Below are 25,635 nucleotides of genomic sequence, written 5' to 3' on the forward strand. Positions count from 1 at the left end.
CACTTTCTAGCAAAACAAGAATCAGAGAAATGATGTGGCCTCTGGTGTTCAGCTTCAGAAACCTCATCATTAGTTATGCAATATTTATTATTGTGGGTTAGCATCCTCAAATTCCCCCATTATGTATAATAGGAAAGGAATCTTCCTCCCAAAAATTAATTCACGACACTTTTAATTATGACTGTATGGGCCAGCAATATCCATATCTATCCCATAATGTCAACTTTCCCCATAAAAACATGAAAGACCCTTAAGAACAGAGACTTATTTCTCATCTTTTCCATTCATTCTGGGATTCTGTATCTCACGCGAGGGGAGCATTAGAGCTTAAGGAGCAGATTCTGTGCCCCGCAGGCTTCTGTCTGCAGCCTCCTCCTCTTAAGTTGGGCAAGGACTTCCACAATAACCATGGGCTGCTCATAGGGTCGTTTCACAGATTTAATAATGCAAATGATGCCACCTAGAATGGCCAGGATTTCATTCCAAGTCTAATTCCAGCTCAAGTGCCGGCATTGATTTCTTAAGGGACTGAATAGTTCTTTCCTTCTCTTGGATCCCTGGCAGGTCTCTCAGGAGCAAATATTCCAGGTTGCTGTTAGAAATTAAAGAACAGGAGAAGGAAAATTACCGTTAGCAAAATAGTTGCTCAGAGGCACAGAAAGCAAAAGGTACCCATTTAACAATGCTCACTAGTGTCATCAATACCTTATTTTAAATAGAATAAATGCTATGCCGCTCCCCCACCCTCCCCCAAATTTTAGAAGCATTTATACAGTTAAACTCATGTTCATGTGTAGTCCTCAACCTACGTCCATAATTGAATCCGACATTTCTATTGCTAAGCCACAGACAATTGTGAGTTTTGCCCCATTTTATGGCCTTTCTTGCCACAGTTATTAATTGAATCACTGCAGTCGCTATGTTAGTAAACACGATTGTTAAGTGAATTCCGACTTTGCTTATCAGAAAGTTGAAAAAGGTGATCGCGTGACCATGGTGCAGTGCCACGGTCATAAATATGAGTCAGTTGCCAATCATCCAAATTTTGATCCCATATTCACGGGGACACTGCAACGGTCATAAGTGGGAAAACAGCTATAGGTCACTTTTTTTAGAGCTGTTATAACTTTGAACAATCCCTAAACAAATGGTTGTAAGTTGAGGACGATCCATACATTAACTGAAGCAATTAACGTACTGTAAGCTTTCCAGCATAAACCAAGGCAAAAACATCTAGAGATGGTGGCCCCATCAGAATTCTAGACAGACACATGGATCCGTACACATGCTGTGAACAGTCTCTTAATTTCAACAGTATAGAACAGTGGTAGCTAACCTTTTTGGGCTCCCGTGCTGATAACTGCGCACGTGCTTGCCTGCTTGTGCTCACGTGCCATCACCTAGAAGGCAATGCACGCGCCCCCCCCATGCGTCCTGCGCATGTGCACGCAACCCGCGCTTCTGTGCATGCGACCCCCCCACGTGCCACATGTTGCACATGCACAAATGTGTCCTGCACTCCCCCGCACATGCATGCCAGATATCCAACAATCAGCTGTCAGGCGGGCGGTGCACGCACATGCGCAGTAGACCTTTTCTGGGTGAGTGCTTGCGTGCTGGCAGTAATGGCTCTGCGTGCCACTTCTGGCATGCATGCCATAGGTTCGCCACCATGGGTATAGAACATCTGTAGCTCAGGGTTGCACTGTGGGGCTCTTAGTTTTCTCTAAGCTGGGTTGTTTTCCTGCAAATGTAGGTTAGGTATCACCATGAGTGCACAGATCAGTGAAGACTGCTGGTTGTTTATACGTAACAAGTTTCCTACTATAGGTAGTTCTCAACTTACAACTGTTTGTTTAATAACAGTTCAAAGTTTATGGCAGCCTTGGAAAAAAATGACTTGTGACCTGTATTTGCACTTATGACCATCACACCACCCCCCGTTGTCACATCGTCATAATTCGGGCATTTGGAACAGGCTTGCGTTTACAACTGGTTGCAGCATCCCACGGTCAGGTCATTGCAAATAATGCCGATTGGGGAAGCTGGATTTGCTTAATAACTCTGTGATTTAATTAATGACCATCTGATTCACTTAATGACTGCTATGAAAATCGTAGCAATATCAGGTCCAACTGATTTTAGGACTGCAATGACGTAGGACAGAAATTCCAATTCTAATTGTGGTTGTAAGTCGAAGTCTACCTGTTATGAAGGAAAATAACCAAGCTCAGAGAACACCAAGAGCTGTCTCTAATTTGTCTAGGCTGCAGGAGGGAACACAGCCCATACAATCAACATAACTACTTTATAAATTATAGAGGTGTCCTAATTGTGTTACATACCTGAGCTTATGCAATGCAATGATGCCTTTGTCTGTAACATTCCCACAAGAAATGAGAAACAAACGCAGCAGGCTTTTCTGCAGGCTTGGAGTCTCACTAATCCGTTGTAAGCATGCATCCTCAATGTATATGCACTTGCAAAACTTTATTTCTTCAAGATGCTTTAGACCATCTGAAATAGCATAATGTCTTTTGTTAAGGGAAGAGATGATTACAAAAAGCTTATTTGAAGAGCTTTTGCTCTTAGCCATATATTGACTGGACTCACATCATTTTAAGTCACAATTTAGTTTGCTTAATTTTAGTTCAATTTGTTGCATGAACTTGGATATTAAGAATTAAAAAAACTTAATTTAAAACTATTCCATAATATGGAACATGCTAAGTCACTATTTGTTTGCAAACCCAGCAATAACAATAGTAATAGCAAAGCTTCATTAAGTACAGTAAGTGGAGCCTTTCTACTGGCATTAGATAAAATCAAATCATTCTGATCCAGCGAAGTCACATATAATTCAGGATTACAATAATGAATTTGTGCCTTATATATTACATGGGGTGCAATTAAATATGCAAAGTCCCCTTCCCTTATAGTTTTATTTTCACAACTGTGGAGAAAATAGTTTTAACTTCTTATATAAATTTTTAAAAGGTTTTTTTTAGGAACCTTTGGTGAAAGTGATATTCCTCTTCAAAGAAAGGACTATAACTCTGAGAAAATGACCCTGATCATTTTCTAGCATCTCTAGGATTTACAAGCTATTGCCAGTTAGAGACTTAGTTGGACCAATATTTTGACAAAACCAACAACTAATCAGGATTTTGTAAGTCCAGTTTCCTGATTTGTACAGAACTCTAAATATTAATGGATGTATCATTAATATCATGTATTCTACAATCCAAACAAAATCGTATTCTGTTTTGCATTACTTGTAAGGCAAATATATTCCTAAACATAATCCTTCCTAACCTGGTAAGAACCAATTGTGCTTTGCTTGTGCTGGCTGGGCATTATAAGAATTGAAACCAAACTCATTTGGAAGGTAGCAGATCAGGGTAGGTTGCCTGATGTCTCAAAATTACTCTTGGTTATCCTGTGAAATAGGTAAAGGAAATTGTAAATGAAATAGGTAAAGGAAATTGTGTTATGGGGAGAGCGGGGATTGTCTTCCTGATTTCAGTAGATACCATCAAGATAACAGTGGTGCAAATGAAATAACTGCTATGCAATATTATTGAAGTGAACTGCCCTTAGGCAGATTTCACCACATGCAAAAGCAATACACCAAATAGGCTGTAGTTTCTATGATGTCCTTTGCACAATTCTTTAAAAAGGCAAGCTTCCTGTATCGGAGCAACACAAAGGGAATGAGCTGGCAGGCAAATAACACTTTATCAAACAATTTGTCTGGGAATATTTGCAGATTGAATTAGTTATATTAGGCTCCATAACATACCAAAATATTCAAATCCCTTGTTCATGATGCAAGATTCGGTGGCATTGATGGCTTGGATCTTATATTTCTCCAGCGGCCCCATAGGCAGTGTATTATAATCTTGTTGCCATTTGTCATAGCCATGGTAGCGCACCGACGCACCACACCGAAGGAGCCACTCTGAAGCTGCTCTGTCTGGACCAACAGCCTGGATTCGTTCATGGTCAACTCTGGCAAGAAGGCATAACAATGAGTTCTTTCCACTACATGCAGTATCTTCAAATCAACATAAACGATGTAAAGGACCGCAGATTATACTAGTGTTTTGCAAATTGGCAGTTTTAACATGCTGGTTGGAGAATTCCAAGAGTTCAAGTCCACACATCTAAAAGTTGCCAAGTGTGAGAAAACTGGATTAAAGCTTCATTAAATACAGATAGTCCTCTATTTAAGACCATTCATTTAAAGATGGTTCAAAGTTATGACAGAAAAACGTGATTTATGAGCTGTCATCACACTTATGACCATTACACAACCCTCACCCTCCCATGGTCACACTGCAGTTCAGGTTCCTAGCAATTGGTTTGCATTTACAACCGGTTGTAATATCCTACGGTCATATGAATATAATTTTTGACCTACCCAGCCAGTTTCTGACAAAAGACATCAACTGGAAAAGCTGAATTTGTTTAAGAACCATATGACTGCCATAAAAATGATTGTAAAATCAAGTCTGGTCATGACTTGCTTTATGACTCTATCAACTAACAGAAATTCTTGTCCTAAGTGTGGTTGTAAGTTGAGGACTACAGTATGCATCTTTATTTAATGGACCGGCTTGAAATAAAAATTCTGGGGATATTTGATGATTAATGGGGATCGTGGCAGACAAGGAATTTATTTATTTTCCTGATGTGATCCTGAAGAAACTATCTCCCCTATATAACATTTGTTAATATCCTCTGTTGCTTAATGCTAAGAGCATTCAGATGAAATCCACTGTGCCCAAAAATAAGATTTCTCCCAATTAATACAATGCAAATTACAACTCTTTAGGGTTTTTAAACTAGTTTGACCAGTTCACTGGAATATTTATTTACTTATGTATTGCACTAATATTTCACCATAATCATAAAAAAACCCTTAGTGGCTCACAAGAGATAGCAAAAATAATTATAAAATACAAAAACATATAACCTGAAACAGCGTCTGCTGTCAATTCCCCTTCAACCCCATGGAAACACTTCATTTTCAGCAGTTTCTGGAAGGTCCCTCAAGTTGGGCCAATCAAACTTCCCACAGGAGGCTGTTCCAAAAGGTTGGCCCATAGATAAAAACTATATCTGGGCTTTGGCCCTCCTGACCTCTCAACCAGCTGCTTTTCTTAGCATGATTTTAGAAACTAGCTGTATTAGTTTATCTAATGTTAGGGTCAGCCTTACATTTGTACACTTTTGTGAAAGAAACCTACTTAAAAAATAAATGTGATGCGTTATTCATTAAGTAAATAATTGTGTAGGTCAGAGTGGAAAACAGCCTTGGGGGGAAAAAGGTTAAAGTTTTCCTATTAATAGACTCCTCTCCCAGCCAAAAGAAAGCTGAGAAGAATACTGCAGATTATATGTAACTTATAAATCATTTCCACCAGTAAGTGTGGGATTCATTCAGACAATAAAAAAGACATTTTAGTTTTTGGCTTAAAATGCTATATGAATCCAGCCCTTGTGCTTTAAAAACCTTTTGTTTCTGGATTAATGCCAGTGGTGGGATTCAAATTATTTTACTACCGGTTCTGTGGGCATGGCTTGGTGGACTTGGCAGGGGAAGGATACTGTAAAATCTCCAGTCAGAGGTGATATTTGCTGGTTCTCTGAACTACTCAAAATTTCCGCTACCGTTTCTCCAGAACTGGTCAGAACCTGCTGAATAACACCTCAGATTAATGCGTTATGAGAACCAAGTTAATTGTAGCTAAATCCAATTATAAACAAACCATGATTTACATATATATAAACTCAATCTTAATTAGCTGTCTTGAGTGCCCTTTGGTGAAAAGGTAATATATTCAATAAAAATAAAAATAACATAGAAGAGATATACCTTGGAAGTGCATGGAGGCAATTTTCAAATAAATACACATTCATTTAAGGTGATACACACACACACACACAAACATTGTTTAAGCAAACCTTAAACCATGACTTGCCTATAGTTTATTGAATAAAGACAACTGCAAAAATAAGACACTGTTTGCAAAACACGATACCTGAGTTCATAAAACACAATGGGTACAAATTATGCTCTGATTAAATTGCAACACCTGAGCCCCTTTGGCTGTGAATATTTTGGTTTAATCTTAAACTACAACCTCAATCAAGGTCAAGATGAAGTTCCTGCATTTCAAGATAAGCAATGCTTGCCAGTCTGCCCTCAGGAGCCTCTTTTCCAGACTAGGAATCCCTGCCCCTCACTTGACTTGTTGCAAAACAAAGCAACCAGCCTGTAGCATTGAATGTCATTCTGGGCCCCATTAAGTTCTCAGAACATCAAAGGAAATATCTAGTGGAGCTACTATAGTAGTCATGTTGTGAATGCACTCATCAAATGTATCCTAAACCAAAAAAAGTTGCTTAATTCTACTGTAATCAAACAGGAATATTTATTTCCACACTACCTTTCTGCGTAAACCCTCAAGGTGGTTGGTTGAAACTACTAAGAATATAAATGCAACTGAAAACAAAAAATTAAAAATGGCTTTCATCGTGGCCCTGCTCATCTTCTAAAAAGCCTCTATATCAGGGGTGTCAAACTCACGTTGTCACGGCGATGTCACGTGACATATCAGGACTCCCCCCCCTTCGTTAAACCCGGTGTGGGCGTGGCCTGTGTGTGACGCACCTGGCCCATGGGCCCGGAGTTTGACAGCCCTGCTCTATATGGTACTCCAACATTATTCAAATTCAGCTCACATTAAGGAAGCAAAACATTTCATCCCCAGAGAGTTTATACATATTAAACGCTATTAGAAGATTGCAATCTCAAGTTTGGTACACAATCTGTTTATTCAGGGATTAAAAAGCCTCTGAGATTTCAAGTTACAAATCAAAGACTGGTCATCCAGTCACTCAACCCAAAAGTTCCTGTACACAAAAAGTTATGCTAGGACTCCTGTTCCCACTTCCTAGGAAGCATCCTGCGGCCCTAAGGAGCAGTCACTCTTGTCATTTGTTTTCCCTAAGCATGCTGAGCAGTAGGATTCTGCAGCTTCAAGAATTTAAAAATGCCAGGCTCCTTTATAGCAGAGAGATGTTGCGCTGGCATGAGGTTTAAAGTACTTGTATTGAATCACGACAAGTGCACATAACCCCAATTAATTTCAATAGAGGAGAAACATCAAAGATTACTCGTACTACTATATATGAGATAGGATTACCAAGTAGATATGAGCTTACAACTCACATTTTTCTATCTGAGATACAAACAGCATCTCTCTTTCCCTTCCACAAATCTATATAAAAGCAAAATACTACTCACACATCATCACAAAACCTCCAGAACCGTAGAGCCTACAAACCCGAAACTTGGCACGTATGTTCCTCTTGGCTTCTAGGTGCTCACTAAGAAAGGATTTTTCAAAATGACCATCAGAGCATTAGTATTTTGTATATTATTATTAACACTCCGATGCTAAGGAATTCTACTCCCCCCTCCCCACCTGAAATGAAATGTGTTCCAAATGCAAAACATAAGCAGAGAAGTTTTAGTTTCACAGCAGCAACCAGATTTAGGACAGAACAGTTGAGCTAAGCCATGCCCAGGCTCCTTGCTGTCTCCTTCTTGCTCACATAGCAAATACTGTTTCAGTTTCCAGACAGCCCTCAAGTCTCTCGCACACTGACAGGATGCTAGCCAGATGAATATCAATGGATGGTGGTTGGCAGAGGCAGAATTTTTTCTCTCCTTATTTTCCTCCCCAAAAACTAAGCCTGATCACATAGTTTCGTAGTGAAGCACGGGTTATTCAGCTAGTTTTCCATGAAACCAAAAGTCAGGAGCGCAGCTTTAGGGATTCAGAAGTCTTGGGGTTCGCAACTTTCTCTAGAAAGTGCCTCCTATGGCAGCTGCCTTCCTTAACCTAATGGTCATGTCAACCTGGAAAATTGTTCATACTTTCATGAGGGAGCTGAGAAAATTCAAACCCCAGCTCACTCTTAAAGAGTGCTACAGTTCTCAAGGCTGGTTCAGAAGGCAATCATATCAGCAACTAGTTTCGGCCGGCACTGTACAAACAACTTATTATGGAAACAACTTTATTTTTCTTGCCTGCGTTCTTACTGATTGAACACTGCATTTAACCATCCCCAGAAATGCCTCCGCAGACCACCAGGCGGCTCCCTCTTCAACCATTTCGTTTGGCGTATCAGCACTTCCGTCAACATCGTGTAACTTCTGAAAAGAGATGGTAGTAATGACAGCTCAGTGGATTTCCAGAAATCAGTCACATTACTCCCATCAGTAACTTCGGACCCAGGATGACGAGCTACACATAGGTTGGATTTGCACACACAAAAAAGAGCGTTGTGGTTCAGTGCAGTCCGTTAACCTTGCCACGATCTGGGCCCGATCTCTATTACAACATTGCGGCGAATTAGCAGTTCTCTCCGTACTTGCAAACAAGGAAAGGGGCAACGGCTGATGGGGGGGAAAAGGCTCAGACGTTTGGGGCTCCTGGACTGTAGAAGGCAAAAGTCCCTTCCTCATTTCTCCTTCACCCCACCATTTAGACCTTCAGCCCCGCACGGCAATTGAACCACGATGGGAGAGTCTTCCCCAGCCCAGAATCCCGGCTGATGGCCCTGGAATTAGGACCGCCTTGGCAAAGCGAGGAGGGCTCCTGCAAAGAGGATGGAGGGAGGTTGCAAGAGCACCCAACAACGGGATAAGATTGCAAGCCGGCAAAAAGGCCGCCCCGACCTTCCCTCCCCGCATGGGAAGCCATGGGAAGTGGGGAAACGCACCCCGGGCGGGACGTTGCGGTGCTTCTGGCGTCCGCCTCTGCGGGATTCCTTCAGTCGTAGCGGGCCCGCCCTGCGCGGCCTCCGATCTGCTTCTAACTCCCACCCTCCCCACAGACACACGGACATACACACCCGCAGGGGCCGATCTGTAGTGGGCGGAGGAGGAGGAGGAGGAGGAGTCGGGCAGACTGGCTCGTTCGCCCTCCCGCCAGAGCTCGCAATGATCCCGGCGTGGATTCGGGCCGTTGGCGGGGCCTGGCGCCCTTGTCGGGCCGGGGGTCGGGCGATGCCCTCGCGGCCTCTCAGCGCCGACAACGGCCGACGGAGGAGGTGAGGCGTCTGTCGAGAGCTCCGCGGAGGCGCAGCTCGGGGCGTCGGTCCTGGCCCGCGAGGCCCGTACTCTGCGCCGCCACCCTCCCACTTCCCCAGGGCAGCAGCCTGCAGCACCGAGCGCGGGGGCTCTGCCGTCATAACTTTAGCAGCCGCTGAAAGTCTGTGGAGATTCTCAGTCACCCAGGTCATGGTTGTCTGAAAGGTGCTTTTTCAGGAGGCAACTGGAGATTCTTGTGTTTTTTTTTCTTTTGAAGACGTTTCACTTCTCATCCAAGAAGCTTCTTCAGCTCTGATAGGATAGTGGGGAATGGAAAGATTTATATTCCTTGCTGACAGCTGGTTATTGGGGTCGTTGAAACACTTAGGGATTTATCTGTGTCCTCAGGGTCACCTGAGTAGTGCTCCTGGTTCTGTAGACAGTAATTGTTTTTTCCTCTGGAAATCCATTCCTACTCCCACACTTTCCAAAGGGTGTTCATCCCAAGTTGTACAGCTAAAAGTCTGTAGCCACCCAGGTTCATGAGCAGCCCCTGCAGACATTCAACAGAGGAAGTTCAAGTTTTGAACTTGGAGGGGGGGAAGGCCTCAAAGGGAAAGAGAAGCAGCACAATTTAAAGTAATTCCCCCAGCTTAAGTATCTCCCTTTATTGGAATCTGAGATGAAACTGCACCAGCTCTTAGACACCTCTCTGTTTCCGTGCCAGGATCAACAATTTGCACAATACAGTACTACTAAATAAAAAGTCAGAAATTGGCTGATTTTACAGATTACACTTAAACCCTAATGAGCTTTGTCTGGCTGACATGTGTAGCATGTTGGGTGGATCCTGCTATTTTAAGCCACAGGTTTAGCTTGCATGACCCCAGGCAGTTGTGATTATGCAGCAGACCATGATTATTCAATATGTGGCTTAATATAATACGGGGAATCATTCCCTAATAACCATAAGCCATTATAGTTCATAATAAAAAAAAAGTTGTAAAGTTGAATTTTTAAAATTTCTGGTTTTGCAAATGATCTTTTCAATTTTTTTGACAGTACCTTTGATGTGGTCGTCATTGGTGGTGGAATTGTGGGTCTAGCATCGGCCAGGGAGCTTAGCTTGCGCCATCCGTCTCTTGTTTTTGCAGTACTTGAAAAAGAAAAGGAATTAGGTATGATATCTGAAATTGATAAAATAGTTGACAGACTTCTGTATTGTTTCCACTGATATGTTTAACTTATAGGTACAGTATTCCTTTAGTATTAAATGTTGTTTAGTGATTCCTTGTTTAACCACAGTTTGCAGTTACGATGGTTCGTGACCAGTCCTTGGATTTACAATCTTCACAGGTCTAAAAAGCAAAGGAAATCTGAAGTAAAAGCATAAGCACAAGTTATGGTTTCATTTAATGACTACTTAGCTTAATAACCAAGTTGCTGGTCTCAATTGTGGCTGCTGAATGTGGACTACCTCTATTTCAGGTAGATATACAATCCATTAAAAATCTTTTTGATGGGCCAATTTTACAACTCATTCGTCATAAGACAACAATAAAATTCCTACTACCGTGTTTCTCATATAATAAGGCCGGGTCTTATTTTTTTTTGAGCCCCGAAAAAATGGCTAGGCCATCTTTTCGGGGGTGACTTAATTCCCCCCCTTGCATCTTCGGGCGGGTGGCGACAGCTTGGATGTTGACCTCGGCGTTGGTGGGGCACTTCGTATCGGGGTCAACGCAGGCAGCACCATATCCGGGTGTGCAACAAAAGTATTTCCTAACGGCAAGCCCCCCCACCATTCCCCTCATTTCGCATGTTTTAATATAGGCCTTAATATGGGGGGAGGGGCTTAATTTCATTTCATGCCTATAAAACATGCTGGGACTTCCTATTGGGGGAGGCTGTATTGTTGGAGAAACAGGGTAATGTTATAATTTCTTGGGGCCCCTCAATGGAAAATTGATGATTTCTAGGATATAGATTTTGTTGCCTACATAGTTTCTATAAGTTTCTGACAAATGGAAGCCCATCATATCTATATAGTTTCCTGTATATCATAGTTTTGCATAGGACATTCATAGCTGTCTCAGAAAAAAAATCAGGAACAGATCATGAAAATAAATGTCTATTTTTTATTTGCTTGATATTTTAGTTTGCGTTTCTTAAATCTTATTGCTTAACATAAATGTTTATATTTTGATATTATGCATGCTTATGTGGCTCTTGTGCTTGTGTCTATTTTACCTTGCTATCTTTTCCAGAACTAAAAATGAAATTACATAAAATAAATATTTATTTTAATAATATTTTGATTAACAAAATATTCTGTGTATTAGATGATCAATCAAACAATAGACGTATCTTTCTATTTAGCTCTCCATCAAAGTGGGCATAACAGTGGTGTTATTCACAGTGGAATCTACTATACACCTGGATCCCTAAAAGCTAAGTTGTGTGTAGAAGGAGCTGTTCTCTGCTATGAATATTGTGACCAAAAAAGAATCCCATATAAACAATGTGGCAAGGTACGGTAAGTGCCAAAATTTTTCCTGTTAATCTTATACAGCTTCAAATACAGTTGATTAAGTTACTTAATTTTCTTGGGGTGGCTATACTAGGGTGTTCTAAATGATTCTAAAGAGAAGCAGACTTAATCATACTATAACTCTAATGCACTTGATTTATTATTATTGTTATTATTCAAACAGGAGAATTGGCCCAAGAATCATATGATAGATACCCATCAATTTGGGATTGTTGGATTTTCTTCCCTATTCTGATTTTTTTTCATTACTATTTTATAATCACTGAAACAGCGTTCCAGTCATTATATAATTTGTAGTCTTCAGAGTTACACAGAATGAAATGTTACTGATTAGTCTTTTCCATAATTGTTATATAGTAACATCAGAAACCAATATATATATATGCTTGTATGTGTATATTTCTTATGAGTATGATTGTGTTAACTCCATTTCCCTTGTTCCATTGCTTTATTGCTATTTTTACATTTGCAATTGCAGTATATATGAACACAAATCAGCAGATCTATCTTAGAATAATTGTGTCCTTTGAAAAAACAAAATTATATGTCAGTTGATTTTGATGGTAGGGATGAGTGACTAATGTGACATCTCCCTAAAACTGCAGCTGTTTACAATCAAATCTAATGGGGAGCAATATGAGTGCTGTTTAAATTGGCAGAAAGAAAGTACAGATAGTTTTACTCAAAGGAAGGCATTCAAGATTATGCATGTTTATGTGATTGCCTGAATAACACTATGCTTTAAAAAGAAATTTCAACCATAACATACAGTACCAGGTTGTTTGCACTAGTTCATATACGGTAGCTAAATTCTTCCAACTGTCCCCAAAATAAATTCTAAATTCAATGTCTGTTTTTTTGTACCTTTGAGTCAGTTTCTGACACTTGGCAAGTCCTTGCAGTTTTCTTGGCATGATTCTTTTTCATAAATGGTTTACCACTGCCTTCTTCCCAGGGCTGAAGGAATGATGGGCCCAAGGTGACCCAGCTGGCTTCGTGCCTAAGGCAGGACTAGAACTAGATTTTTTTTCAACATGGCCATGCAACTGGTAGATTCCTCAAATTTCATGGTGAGCTCTGATCCAAATTCTAACTAAGCCTCACCTTGCTTAGCTTTGAAGCCTAAACAAGCTAGTTGCTGCCACCTGCTGAGTCAACAAAGGTATTTAGTGGTGGCCTAATGGTGAACAAGATAAGATAAAACTGTTCTGTTTTCCCTAAGTGTTTGGAGTGGATACTGAAAAAACACTTGGTATAATGCAGCTCGTTTTCTTTTGTGATAAGAGAAAAATCAGTCTAATACTTACATCATCCAGAGGAGGAGCAAGTATATAATACTTGTAGCCAGTTCAGCTCTAGCTGACAATTACTTTAAAGAGCAAGAGACTGACTTCTTCTATGGTTATTTGATTCAAAGAAATCAAGAGTCAGTAGTTTTTTTTTATCAAGAAAGAATATCAGCAAGGAAAGATCCCTCTGGCTAAATAAAGTTATAAAGCGCAATTAATTTATATTGCAATCTTAATTGAAGTCTAATCAAACATTAATTCTGTTTCACACTTCACAATGTGGTTATCTCGTGTTGTTCCTCTGTGGTATTTTTTTTGTTCTGTGGTTGCTCTAGTTTCTTATTTCCTTGGCAGCTGATTGTTGCAGTTGAACACGAAGAAATTCCAAGACTCAAGGCACTTTATGAAAGGGGGACACAGAATAATGTCCGGGGGCTGAAACTAATCTCTCCCAAAGAAATACAAGCCAAGGAACCCTATTGTCGGGTAAGCTGCTGTCTAATCTTTTATCTAAGATTTATCTAATCTTTTCTGTGTAAATAACTTGTTAAATGTTAGATGGTACTGGGCAAAGTCTAAAATCACTATCTCTATGCAGTTTAGCCATAGTAGTATATTCAATTAAAGTTTATATAGAAAATTAAATAGAGGATTTCTGATTTCCAGGATCCTGCTTTCTCTTTGTGGAAGAGATGACAAGTACACTACTTGCATTTCCCAATTTTTCAATTTCCAACATCATTTTCCTCCATGTCTCTGGAGAAATCTTTTGAGGTCTTTTCTGGCATTTTTTGTTCACTTTCACCTGAATAGATGGCTCAACTGTTGTTTATAGACTTGAAGAGTTTTGGCAGCCCATTGAACAGGAAGATAATACATATTCTCTCACATCATATCAAATCTGCATGTTCTAACCTTAGTTTTTCACATTTGGGAATGACACATCACTAGAGTGCACCTCTTCTTCTTCAAAGTGGATCCTACGTTTTTTTTACTTATCAGGGCCTGAGTATCTTCCATCCTGTTCCATGAAGCTGGGGTTGGAAGGTGGAAGCCATGCACTGTCTTCTAGAGTTCCTCTTGCTTCTCTGGGTCATAAGCTTTTGTTCCTTCTTGTTGTTCTTTGGCATTCCTATCATTTCTCTGCCTCTGCTGAGTTGCTTTACCCATCATAGTAAACAGAATTTTACCTTCCCTCATGTCTGACGATACAGTATATAAACTACTAGCTGGATACCTGTGCTTCGCTACGAAACTATGTGATCGGGCTTAGTTTTTGGGGAGGAAAATAAGGAGAAAAAAATTCTGCCTCTGCCTACCAGCATCCATTGATATTCATTTGGCTAGCATCCTGTCAGTGTGCGAGAGACTTGAGGGCTGTTTGCAAACTGAAGCAGTATTTGCTATGTGAGCAAGAAGGAGACGAGGAGCCTGGGCATGGCTTAGCTCAACTGTTCTGTACTAAAGCTGGTTGTTGCTGTGAAACTGAAACTAAAACTGAAACTCCTCTGCTTGTGTTTTGCATTTGGAACAGATTTCTTTTCAGGTGGGGAAGGGGAGTAGAATGCCTTAGCATCAGAATGCGTTAATAATAATATACAAAATACTAATGCTCTAATGGTCATTCTGAAAAATCTTTTCTTAGTGAGCACCTAGAAGCCAATGTGCCAAATTTCAAGTTTGTAGGCTTTACAGTTCTAGAGATTTTGTGAGGATGTGTGAGTGGTATTTCGCTTTTATATATATATATATATAGATTCATTCCTTTATGTTCTCTTCTAATGACACAAGCTTTCACTTCCAGCAGGCATGGTTTGAGTTTTCTGTTAGAATGATAAACCTTCACACCTTACAGATCACCATGAAGTTTTCTTCACTGTTCATGTTGCTTGGAGTTTCTCACGTAAAACTAACATGCTCACTTATTTTGGTTATATGTATCCAGGTGTTATTTCTCTGGAAGAGCTCTAGCTGAGGCCATATTCTCTTCTCAGTCGGGTCTGTGGCTGTTCTGGAGTCAGTAACTCATAGCAGTTTTAATCAAGCCCCAGCATGTCCTTAACTTTTACCTCAAAAAGAAAAGCAGGTCCGCTCTTCAAAGTCTCCAACCACCATACCCAGTCAAAAACAAGAGCCCATCTTCTTTTCTTCTTTGTATCTTCTCCTTTGGTATTCTAGGCAAAATCCTCCAGTTTGCTCTCTCAGACTGCAAATGCCTACTAATCAATGCTTGATTTCCAAAAATAAGTGTCAATCCATACATGTCACCCTTCAGTATTTTACCTCATCAAATATCTTTACCGATTGTTGGTTACAAAGATAGGAATGGTATAGATAATTGCACTGGGGATGTCAGATGGTCCTTTTCTAAAGATTTCTTGAACAACCCATTTTGGCAAACATTAGTCAAGTGCCACTTTCACGTGCTTTTAAATTGTCCTGTCATTCCTTGCCAATAAGCAGCACAATCTGAGTAAGCACGTAGACCTAATAAGCATGTAGGCTGCCTTGCTGAAAGTTGCATTGATTCAAATGGCCCCTTTGTGTCTTCTTTGTTCTTTCAATATTGATCCTGTGAACAGATGTGTTGTCCCTGCGTCCACCTTTTCAGGGGTTGATGGCTCTGGATTCCCCATACACCGGCATTGTGAACTACAGGCAGGTGGCCCTAGCCTATGCTGAAGATTTTCAGACAGCTGGAGGTACTATATTGACAGAGTTTGAGGTGGAACACATGGATATGGCAAAGGAAAGTGCTGAAGGAAGTAAAGAAGGTAATTTGTAGTAAATCATTTGTTTCTGACACCTCTAGAGTTATACACTTCCCAAATGTTCTTTGGAATTTTCCTCTCAGGATTCACTGTAATATGCAGACCTTGAGCTCAACATGTATTAATTTAGTTTAGTTTACTTGATTGTCATTTCACCTCGTATAATGAAATTAAATACCATCTTCAGTGTACATGATGACTATGAAAATAAACACAAACAGACATCCTTCACATTCTATACATTGAATTGAAAACCCCTGATATTGCATTAATATTGCACTATACAGTAGAATTCAATAGAGCCACTGCCCTGGGATAGAAGCTGTTTTTCAGCCTATTTGTCCTTGTTTTTATTATCCTGTACTGTTTGCCAGATGGTAATAGTTCAAAAAAAGGGTGCCCAGGATGACATGGATCTTGAAGGATGTTTTGGACTTTCTTAAGGCAGCAGGAGCTATAAATCTCTTCCAAAAGAATAGAATTAGAATTAGAATTAGAATTAGAATTAGAATTAGAATACAAATACAAATACAAATACAATACAATACAATACAATACTTTATTGGCCAAGTGTGATTGGACACACAAGGAATTTGTCTTGGTGCAAATGTTCTTAGTGTACATAAAAGAAAAGATACATTTGTCAAGAGTCAAGAATCATCAGGTACAACACTTAATAATAGTCATAGGGTACAATAAGCAATTGAATCATACTAGGAAACAGTCAATATAAATCATAGGGATACAAGCAACAAGCAGAGAGGGCAATTAAGATGGTGTTCCCAAGAGTGTGTCCACCAGCATTCCCCTTGCAGCCCCAAGGTACAATGCCTAAGGGACCTATTTCATCTCCTAAAACTCTTCAAAAAACAAACGTTGGTCCCTTCAGTTTTTAGAATACATTTTTTTTGATGTGCCATGCAAAATCCAGAGTAGCCTTTAGGCGGACACAAATTTAAGCTACAACAAAGTTTATTTCATTTGACCTTAGTATGTATGAACCAGCCCAATATACCATGTGCAATAAACCAAGGTTAAAAAAATTCCTGACTTTGCACAGTCCATGCCTGAAATGGCTTTCAGATAGAAGGTCCATATAGAGAGTGGGGAGCTGGGGAGATTATTGCTTCCCATTATTCAGTACTGCTTATAAGCACTATGTGCTTAGAGCTCGAAGCATTGTTAGAGACCCCACACACCCACTTCACAATCTGTTTCTGTTGCTCCCCCTCCGGGAGGAATTTTTGAAGTATTTCTAGCAGTACTACCAGATTCTGTAATGGTTTTGTTCCCTATGCCATCTATCTGGTAAACTCGCAAGATTAGTTTTTCTCGCCATGTACATGAATACATCCGAACTAGACTGTGTTGTATCTCTCTCTCTGTCTGTGTGGGTGTGTCTATATGTGTCTATATGTCTAGGTTTTTTTGTCATGCTTATTTAAGATAAATTTAAGATAAATTTATTGTCATTGTACTCAGAACCTGAGAACAACGAAATAAGGTGCTCTTTCACAACATACAACTGAACAACACCAAAAGACATATACAAATAACAATGTAAAACAAATTGAAACAATTAACAGTTAAAAACTATACAACCAGGATATATATATGTTAAGACCACCAGATTCATAACTCTGCATTTAACCTGATCACAGCACTTGGGTAAAAGCTATGTTTAAATCTACTTGTCCTGGCTTTCAGCACTCTATATCTTCTTCCTGATGGTAGGATCTCAAACAACGAGTGGCCTGGATGTGAAGGGTCTCTCAAGATCTTTTGTATCTTCCTTCTACATCCCATGTTATACAAATCCTCCAATGAGGGAAGAGAACATCCGCTGATCTTTTGTGCCCTTTTTATCACTCTTTGGAGTGCCCTTTCCTCCGCCTCTGTACAACTCCTAAACCACACACAGAGGCAATAGGATAAAATGCTCTCTATAGAGCTTCGATAAAAGGCAAGCAACAGACTCTCTGGCAGTTGTTGTGATCTTAAAAGTCTTAAAAAATACAATCGTTGATGAGCCTTTTTTTCTAGGGCTAAAGTATTTGCCCCCCATGTTAGATCTTGTTTCAGGGTGATACCTAGAAAGTTACATTCTGCCACCTGTTCTACCAAAACACCATCGATGTACAACGGCTGGATATCCAAACTGCTCTTCCTGTAATCCACTATGAATTCCTTCGTCTTATTTATATTAAAAATAAGATTGTTTACTTTGCACCAGAGGGACAATGTAGTGTATATTGGAGGTATAGTGTATATATAGTGTATACAACTTTGAGAGCTGTAAGCAATGAAATTTCATTTTAATGTACACCAATTAGTATACATTTAAAGTGACAATAAAGTTATTCTAAGTCTAAGATGAGCCCACTTTCTCTTCAGAAACTATCATTTGGGCTTTCATTTTGCACAAGGGATAAAACAATTGCTCCATAACCCATTTAAATTCATCTTATTATTTGTAGGGATGAAATATCCAGTTGTTGTTAGAAATTCAAAGGTAAGATAATCATTCAATTCAATTTTTTAAATACATATATTTGACCTTCTGGTTTTTTTTTAACTTACTAAACATAAAAAAAGATTTTACCTTAATTGCTGCTTTAGTAAGTTAATACTTTAGTTATTTTTATATTATACTCAGTTTAGAATGCCAGTTTGTATATCAATTTAAATCACAGAGTTTTTGCAGCGATCAAATAGAAAGATGTAGAATATTATAGTAAAAATGACATCTATAGAGTGATGCATGTATGGAATTTATTATTAATTTATTAGCAAAGCACCATCAGCACCTGCTTTTTATAATAACAGAAATACATTCCAAAGTCTTTAAACATATCTTTGATATCAAAAATGAAGGTTATTATACCTGTGTATGTTTTTTTCAGCCATCTTTAATACATCTTAGAGATGAGTTCATCTCTAAGGAAATCTGCAAACTGAATTAATATACAAAACAGCATTCAAGGTTGAGGGAAAAGAAGAGTGTAAACTTCACTGAAAGGATAGATATATACTAAAATTATTTGATGGAGATTTTCCTTAGTCCTCTACATAGAAAAGCAAACATAATTCTTAATATCTGAAAATATTTGATAAAGATAATAACCACATTATGAAGCATTACAAAGGCACGGTTCTAGCAATTTTTACAAAAATATAAAGTTCTAACTGCGCCTATTCATTAATTGCTTAAGGCTTCTCATTTCCCAAGAAGCTCTGACTTCAAATGCAGGTAATCCTGTCATGTGGAGTTGCTGGACTTCTGGCCTTTTCCATTAGCTAAGGCAGGGGTCCCCAAACTTGGCAACTTTTAAGACTTATGGAGTTGAAGTCCACAAGTCTTAAAGTTGCCAAGTTTGGAGATCTCTGGGCTGAGGTATCACTTGTTTGGCCAGACTAGCTTTCTCCAGAAGTTCTCTCTCTTCCTAAAAGACTTACCTTTGATTTGAGCTTCTATTTCAGAGTAAAAAGTTCATGTCCTGGTATGAGGTCAGTTCAGACATAAGGAGCAGATGGAGCATAGAGGAAAAACCTTCAGAGGAATTGTTTGCTTTTGAAATTGTGTTAGGTATGTTATAGTTGAGGTAAACTTGTGCTGCTTTTGTCACAGGGGAAGGAAGTCCGATGCCGCCATCTTGTGTCCTGTGCAGGACTTTACTCGGATAGACTCTCCCAGATCAGTGGTTGTGACCCAGAGCCCCGCATTGTGCCTTTCCGGGGAGATTATTTGGTGCTGAAGCCAGAGAAGTGCTATTTAGTTAGAGGAAACATTTATCCGGTATATAATTTCTCACTACTTCCATTTATTGGGCAGAAGAAGTAAAGCCTTGAGGGGTTTAAGGCACTATCGGTATTGCAAAAAGTTCTTTAAACTTTAATAGCCCTTAAACTTAATAGAAAGTGTCTCAATTCCATTTCCAAATCACTGCCACTTATTTTCCTTTACTCTGCCTTTCTTTTTTAAAAAATTCCTCTTTTCTTATTTTGTTATGTGTAATTGAAATGGGCCATTTAGGCCTTGATTCCAACACCTTGATTCATGCAGGAATTCAAATTAAAGCATCTCTGGTAGGTGGCCATCTCACTTCTACTTAAAACATATCCAAAGAAAAAGAGCCACTATCTCTTTGGTAAAATTGGCTCCATTTATTCTCTGTATCACTTTACAGTTAAATGGGAACTTTTTTAAAAACTGTTTTATAGTTTGTACATATGCGATTCAGACATTCAGTACTTTTCTACGTCAAATGAATTTTTATTTAGGACTTGTTCTGTCTGTTTTGGTATGACAGGTACCTGATCCCCGTTTCCCCTTTCTGGGCATTCATTTTACCCCGCGGATGGATGGTAATGTCTGGCTTGGGCCAAATGCAGTCCTTGCATTTAAACGAGAGGGCTACAAGTTTTATGACTTCAGCATTCAAGATTTTATAGATGCAGCTGCTTACAGGTAATCTTTTCCAGTTGGTGTGCCTTCCCTTGTTTTTCTGTTACTTGAGTATTACCTGTGAGCATTGCAAGAAGACTTATACTGTTTGTGGTGGGAAATGTGGGAGAGGACTGAGAGTGTGGTTCAATTCAGGTTGTATGGTAAGTAATATTGTGTTTAGGAATGTTGGAAGAAAAAACAAATACAAATATTGACCCTATAAAAACCGATAGTTCCATAGAACCATTTGTATCATCTGAAGAAACGTAAGCAGCAGGAGAAAAACAAAAAAATGGACAAGATTGCTTATGTATTTAACAAAAATATAAATGTTTTACTAGATAAAAATGAACTAAAATAATATTTTTATTCAGAACAATTACAAAAACAGCATCACAAAAATGTAAAAATGTGGCATAAACATTTTAGGTAAATCCTCTTAATCAGATATGTAAAGTAAAAACCAGCAGAATAATTAAAGGCTTAAATCAAGATGATAGATATTAATCCCAGTGCAGTATTTCTTAGCTTCAGGCTGCAGCACTAAAATGACTTCGTTACTACTGATTTAATTCCTTCAGTGTAATTAGGATGAGATTATTAGTTTGTACTTTTAGTAGTTTGCATCTAATCTATGAACGCACAGAGACACATCCACATTTATTTACTATATTTCTATACTGATGTTTTCCAAGGTCTCCTTAGAGTTTATAGAATTATGGATGATGAGAGAATTTAACCTTCGCCAACCAGTTTGCAATAAACTGCTCTCTTTTTTTTCCTCCCAGTGGCTTATGGAAACTAGTGCTGAAGAATTTTTCATATGGGGTGGGTGAAATGTACAGAGCATGTTTTCTAAATGCCCAATTGAAGCAGCTGCAAAGAATCATCCCTGAAGTTACCATCAATGATATTCAGAGGTAAAACAAATTTAAAATTGCTGAGATAACAAGAGTGGGTTTTCCCCCCACCTTGGTTGAATATGTTTAAGAATTTTGAAGAAGCAGCTCCATGATAAACAGGTCACACCAGAAAAAGCATTTGATGAAAACTAGTCCAACATAGCTGCTACTTTTCTGCTACTGCCATGAGGTTCAAAATTACGATACACATTTTCCTTCTGTTTCTTAGTCAAATACAGGTACTCCATGAGTTATAACTATTTGTTCAGCAACTGTTTGAAGTTATGATGGCACAGAATGAGTGGTTCTTATTCCCTGAAGTTACGGCTGTTCAACTAATCCTGCAGTCATGTGATCAAAGATTGGTTGCTTGGTATCCCACCTGCCCGTATGACCACAGGGATGACTCATTTCCCTCCTACTTACCTCCCCCTCTCCCCAGTCTGTGTCCTGGTGCCCTGCACTCCACATTTCTTGCCACTCTGCTCCATCATTGTAAGAGAGAAACTGGCAGAACCGGGGAAGAAGTCAGATGAGGAATCAGTATAGACTCTCTAGGCAGTCACAAGAGAACAAAGTCCAACCTCCCCCTTTGAATATTGTTGAAACTTACATAGCTTTACTCAGGTGCAAACCATTCGTTGAGAAGATTCCTGTGCTTAGGCTTGAGCAATAAATCAGCAAATTTGAACCCTTCGCATTTGAAATTGGTTCTTTGTGCCTGACAGTTTTCCCCAGTTGACTTTCACCATTTTCTTGCTCCTGCTGACCAAGCACACTGGTTTCTTTGCAAGACTTGTGGAAGAAAGCCTCACATGGCCGCAGCCACTTTGTGAAGGGTCCAGGCCAGGTATACTTTGTCAGCAGGGGGAGCAAAAAATTGAGAAATACAGCTGGGGTAACGGAGTGTGGGCTGTAGGGCAGCAAAGGTGACTGGCAGGGCCAGGCTGAGCTGTGGCTTCATATCTCTCTGAAGTAGGGAAACTGCAGTTCGGTGGAGTGGCTGAGGCTGCACACTGTGGCTGTAGCTTAGGGATTTCTTGCAGCCCAGAACCACGGTATGCCAAGGAACCCTTGAGCCACAGTATAGCAAGCAGTCCCACAAGACAGGATGTAGGGCAGCTAAAAGGGCGCTAATAATGGGGACTAGGCAGTTGAAGGGAGTTGAAGAGGAGGCAATCCCTTACCTTGAAAGAACTGAGGTTGGAAGCTGGGAGGGACAAGCCAAGAATGCCTTGGGTCTGTGACTTAATGACCAGATACAGAAATATACCTACATATGCCAGAGCCATTTTTTAAAAAGTATGCATCTAAACCACAAATTAGATTTTAAAGCATCCTAAAGCAGGGGTGTCAAACTCGATTTCATTGAGGGCTGCATCAGGATTGTGTTTGACCTCATGGAGGGCTGGGGGGCATGGCCAGCTCAGCGACACTCAAAGAGGCTCTGTTTTTGTCATAACGGCCTCCTGCAGCCTTCTGCCAGCAAAAACAGAGCCCGTAAAGGTACACGGCCCATCCAGGCTCTGTTTTTGCTGGCAGAGGCATCGCAGGCCAGTCCTTCACTGTTTCCAGGGTGGGCCCACAGGCCAGATCTAAGCACCCTGCAGGCTGGATCCAGCCCTCAGGCCTTGAGCTTGACATCCCTGTCCTAAAGCAATAAAACATATTGCTAACAGTGTGTGGCAATAAATCCTGGATTTGGCCATGTTGAGTTTGTTTGTAATTTAAACTAAGTGTGCACCTTGAAACAGGATACACAATCTGTACTGTACTGCACTGTACAGTATCTGTACTGTACTGCACAGCTGCTACAATCTTTCCAAAAGGTTGCTAAGCAGTAATTTTTAATATGATAAAGGGAGGGTGTTAAATAAAGGATGCTGCAACGGTCATATGAAAAAAAAGATAATTCACTTTTTTTAGTGTCTTAATTTTGAACAGTCACTAAATGAATGGTTGTAAATTGAAGACTACCTGTATTAGGATTGAAATTTTATTTCAAAGATCCAGTTGCAACAATTACTGAATTTCCAGATCAATTCAATGCATCAAATCAAATAAATTGCTTGATTCAAACATTCTGCACACATGTATATTTTATTATTTTAATTGAATTGATCCTTTGAACTGAATCTTTGAATTAACCTGATTTATTAGTAATAACCTATTAAACTTGTAGATTTAATACATTTTGTCTAATCAAACTTGAATGATTCACAAACCCACAGTGATTATATTTTATTTTATTTATATTTTATGTTTCTGGACCACCCATCTCCCTCAAGAAAGGTCTTTATGTCTTTAATATGATGCAGTTATCAAAATCAGTTTTTGTCCTGACCCAATTTTCTTTTTTTTTAATCTGACACCATCCAATTTTTGGAGTACAGTCCTTTGCTTGCAATTTAAATCCCAAATGCAAACCCTGAGCCCTTGTGCAATTGAATTTAAAGAAACAAATCTTGTAAGGGCTTCTCTTGATTAGCCTCTCAGTTGTTAGCTAAAATCAAGTGTGTTTAATTAATCATCTGTAAACAATCAGGATAAACTTATTTCTCTAAAAGTAGCAAAATTGTGCTACTTGTAAGTTTTGCCCACAAATGATTGCCAGAGTTATGGATGTCAGGGGATTCTTCTGTTTCATTTGTTTTACAAATATGTTATTGGTCTATGAGTCAGAAGTTTGATTCTGTTCTATAATTAACCATATGACAATGCAGTAATTGTCTTGTCTCATATTAAGTCACATTGGTGAGGGGGCAATTACCAAATTAAATATTGAATTTTTAATGCCTTTCTTTTTGCAGAGGACCTGCTGGGGTCAGAGCTCAAGCCTTGGACAGTGGTGGGAACTTGATTGATGATTTTGTGTTTGATAGTGGAACTGGAGACATTGCTGCTCGAATACTCCATGTCAGGAACGCCCCTTCACCTGCTGCCACCTCCTCCCTTGCCATTGCAAAAATGATAGCCAATGAGGTGGAGCAGAGATTCAAATTGTGACTGGACAGTGAAGACTTGGGCCTCTTTGCTCCTCCTCCTCCTCCTAGCTACTGTGACAGTCAAAGAAAAAAAGGGCTGCTGCTTGTTTGGAAGCAGAGGATTAAAAAAAAAAAGAATCACCTATTAGTTTGCCATAAAAAACCATCAAACTTGACCACAATCAGTATCACAGTACTGAAACTATTTAAAAGGATAGGAAGATCCATTAACTGTTAGATTAACTTTGTTAAAGGAAAATTGTGTTTATATATTAGAGCAATTAGCAAACCAGAATCTTCCTCCTTTTCCTTAAGAGACCGCTTGTGTCTGAATGAAGTTGTTTCCAAATAGAGTAATAGGAAGACTAGACCAAGAGAGCCAGTTTTGTCTAGGTTTCTGTTTCTTATTTGCACAAAGAATCAATGATGGGCTTAAGTATTTTAAAAAATACTTGAGCAAGCAAGAGATGTAGACTTTTCTTCAATCTTAGAATCATCTGAAAAAAGTGGAATCAATAAACTGTCCATCAATCATGGTATCAATAGGAAAGAATATTTGTGCACTGATGATGATACCTGATTGGGTAATGATATGAATGAATTTTTTATTGGCCAAGTGTGATTGGACACACAAGGAACTTGTCTTGGTGCAAATGCTCTCAGTGTGCAAATGCTCTTAGTGTACATAAAAAGAAAAGATACGTTCGTCAAGAATCATAAGGTACAACACTTAATATAGTCATAGGGTACAAATAGGCAAACTATATATAACTGGTGTCATCTTTAGCAGAAGTTATGCTATGAAGTTCCAGAAAAAAGATATCAGTCAAGCATCTTTGGTCTCCAGTTTTTATTTTTAGCAAAGGAATGCCGACAAAAATACAAGCAACTGTTGGCCAGAAGTAAAGTATTGCATTATCCTTACCAAACTCATTGAGGAAAAGGACCAGGTTGCAAATACTGCTAGTAAAACATGGCTTTTGTCTTTCCATGTAAATATTGCCTCTATGGTTTGTTTCAGGGTGTTTTTTCTTTTGCTTTCTCATTGCTAGAAATTAGGCCATTCTCTAAATTGCTAGCTAATGAATCAGAGATCATTTCCTGATTTTATTTGCATACAGTCTTCCTTTTCTAGATGGCCCAAACATGTAAGTATTGTATGTGATTGAATTTGGAACATTCTTTTAAAATAAAAGTTAATGGAATATGATGAAATAAAAGCATTGATCCAAACCATAATTAGAAGTCATATAGAACTTTATATTTTAGTCAATAATAAAATATAAAAAGCAGTGCATAAATGTGGAGGTGATGAACAGGGAAATTTTAAATTAGTTTCTTTTTAACTGAGTTGTAGTGCACTGTACATTATAATGTACATTATTTTCTGTTCATCTTCAAATAGAATACTGGAAGTTCCAAATGTCTTTTTTCTGAAACACCATCATTTCCATACAGATAGTATTTGATTTATGACAATTGAGCCCAAAATTTCCATTGCCAAGCAAGAGAGTTGTTAAATGAGTTTTGCCCTGTTTTAGGACCTTTCTTGCCAGAATTGTTAAGTGAATCACTGCAGTTA

General features: G+C 39.1%; 2 protein-coding genes across 10 annotated transcripts; one reads left to right on the forward strand and one right to left on the reverse strand.

Annotated features, from left to right (window-relative positions):
- Positions 1-424: 424 nt before the first annotated feature.
- DMAC2L (distal membrane arm assembly component 2 like) lies at positions 425-9,119 on the reverse strand. 2 transcript variants are annotated; one of them, XM_087952455.1, is made up of 5 exons: positions 8,932-9,119; positions 8,117-8,230; positions 3,803-4,011; positions 2,346-2,517; positions 425-592 (listed from the first exon to the last, which is right to left on the reverse strand). In XM_087952455.1, exons 2-5 carry the CDS (start codon positions 8,218-8,220, stop codon positions 478-480), a joined length of 600 nt encoding a protein of 199 aa, XP_087808581.1. In that variant the 5' UTR covers positions 8,221-8,230; positions 8,932-9,119; the 3' UTR covers positions 425-477. The 2 variants fall into 2 exon arrangements, with proteins under 2 accessions (XP_087808581.1, XP_087808580.1); XM_087952454.1 differs by having other exon boundaries at positions 8,800-8,966.
- On the forward strand, positions 8,969-25,050 carry L2HGDH (L-2-hydroxyglutarate dehydrogenase). Of its 8 annotated transcripts, none has more exons than XM_026670858.2 (10): positions 8,969-9,129; positions 10,172-10,287; positions 11,489-11,640; positions 13,304-13,435; positions 15,561-15,723; positions 18,198-18,232; positions 19,349-19,516; positions 20,031-20,188; positions 20,956-21,087; positions 23,880-25,050. In XM_026670858.2, the coding sequence occupies exons 1-10, from the start codon at positions 9,020-9,022 to the stop codon at positions 24,073-24,075; spliced, it is 1,362 nt and encodes a 453-aa protein (XP_026526643.2). In that variant the 5' UTR covers positions 8,969-9,019; the 3' UTR covers positions 24,076-25,050. The 8 variants fall into 8 exon arrangements, with proteins under 8 accessions (XP_026526643.2, XP_087808573.1, XP_087808577.1 ...); XM_087952447.1 differs by having other exon boundaries at positions 8,990-9,129; positions 11,489-11,645; XM_087952451.1 differs by having other exon boundaries at positions 9,019-9,129; positions 15,532-15,723.
- Positions 25,051-25,635: the final 585 nt, after the last annotated feature.

Source organism: Notechis scutatus, chromosome 1, assembly GCF_049901735.1.
Source record: "Notechis scutatus isolate UNSWTSFEM ecotype Mainland chromosome 1, rNotScu1.2, whole genome shotgun sequence".
In the NCBI taxonomy this organism is placed as follows: Eukaryota; Metazoa; Chordata; class Lepidosauria; order Squamata; family Elapidae; genus Notechis; species Notechis scutatus.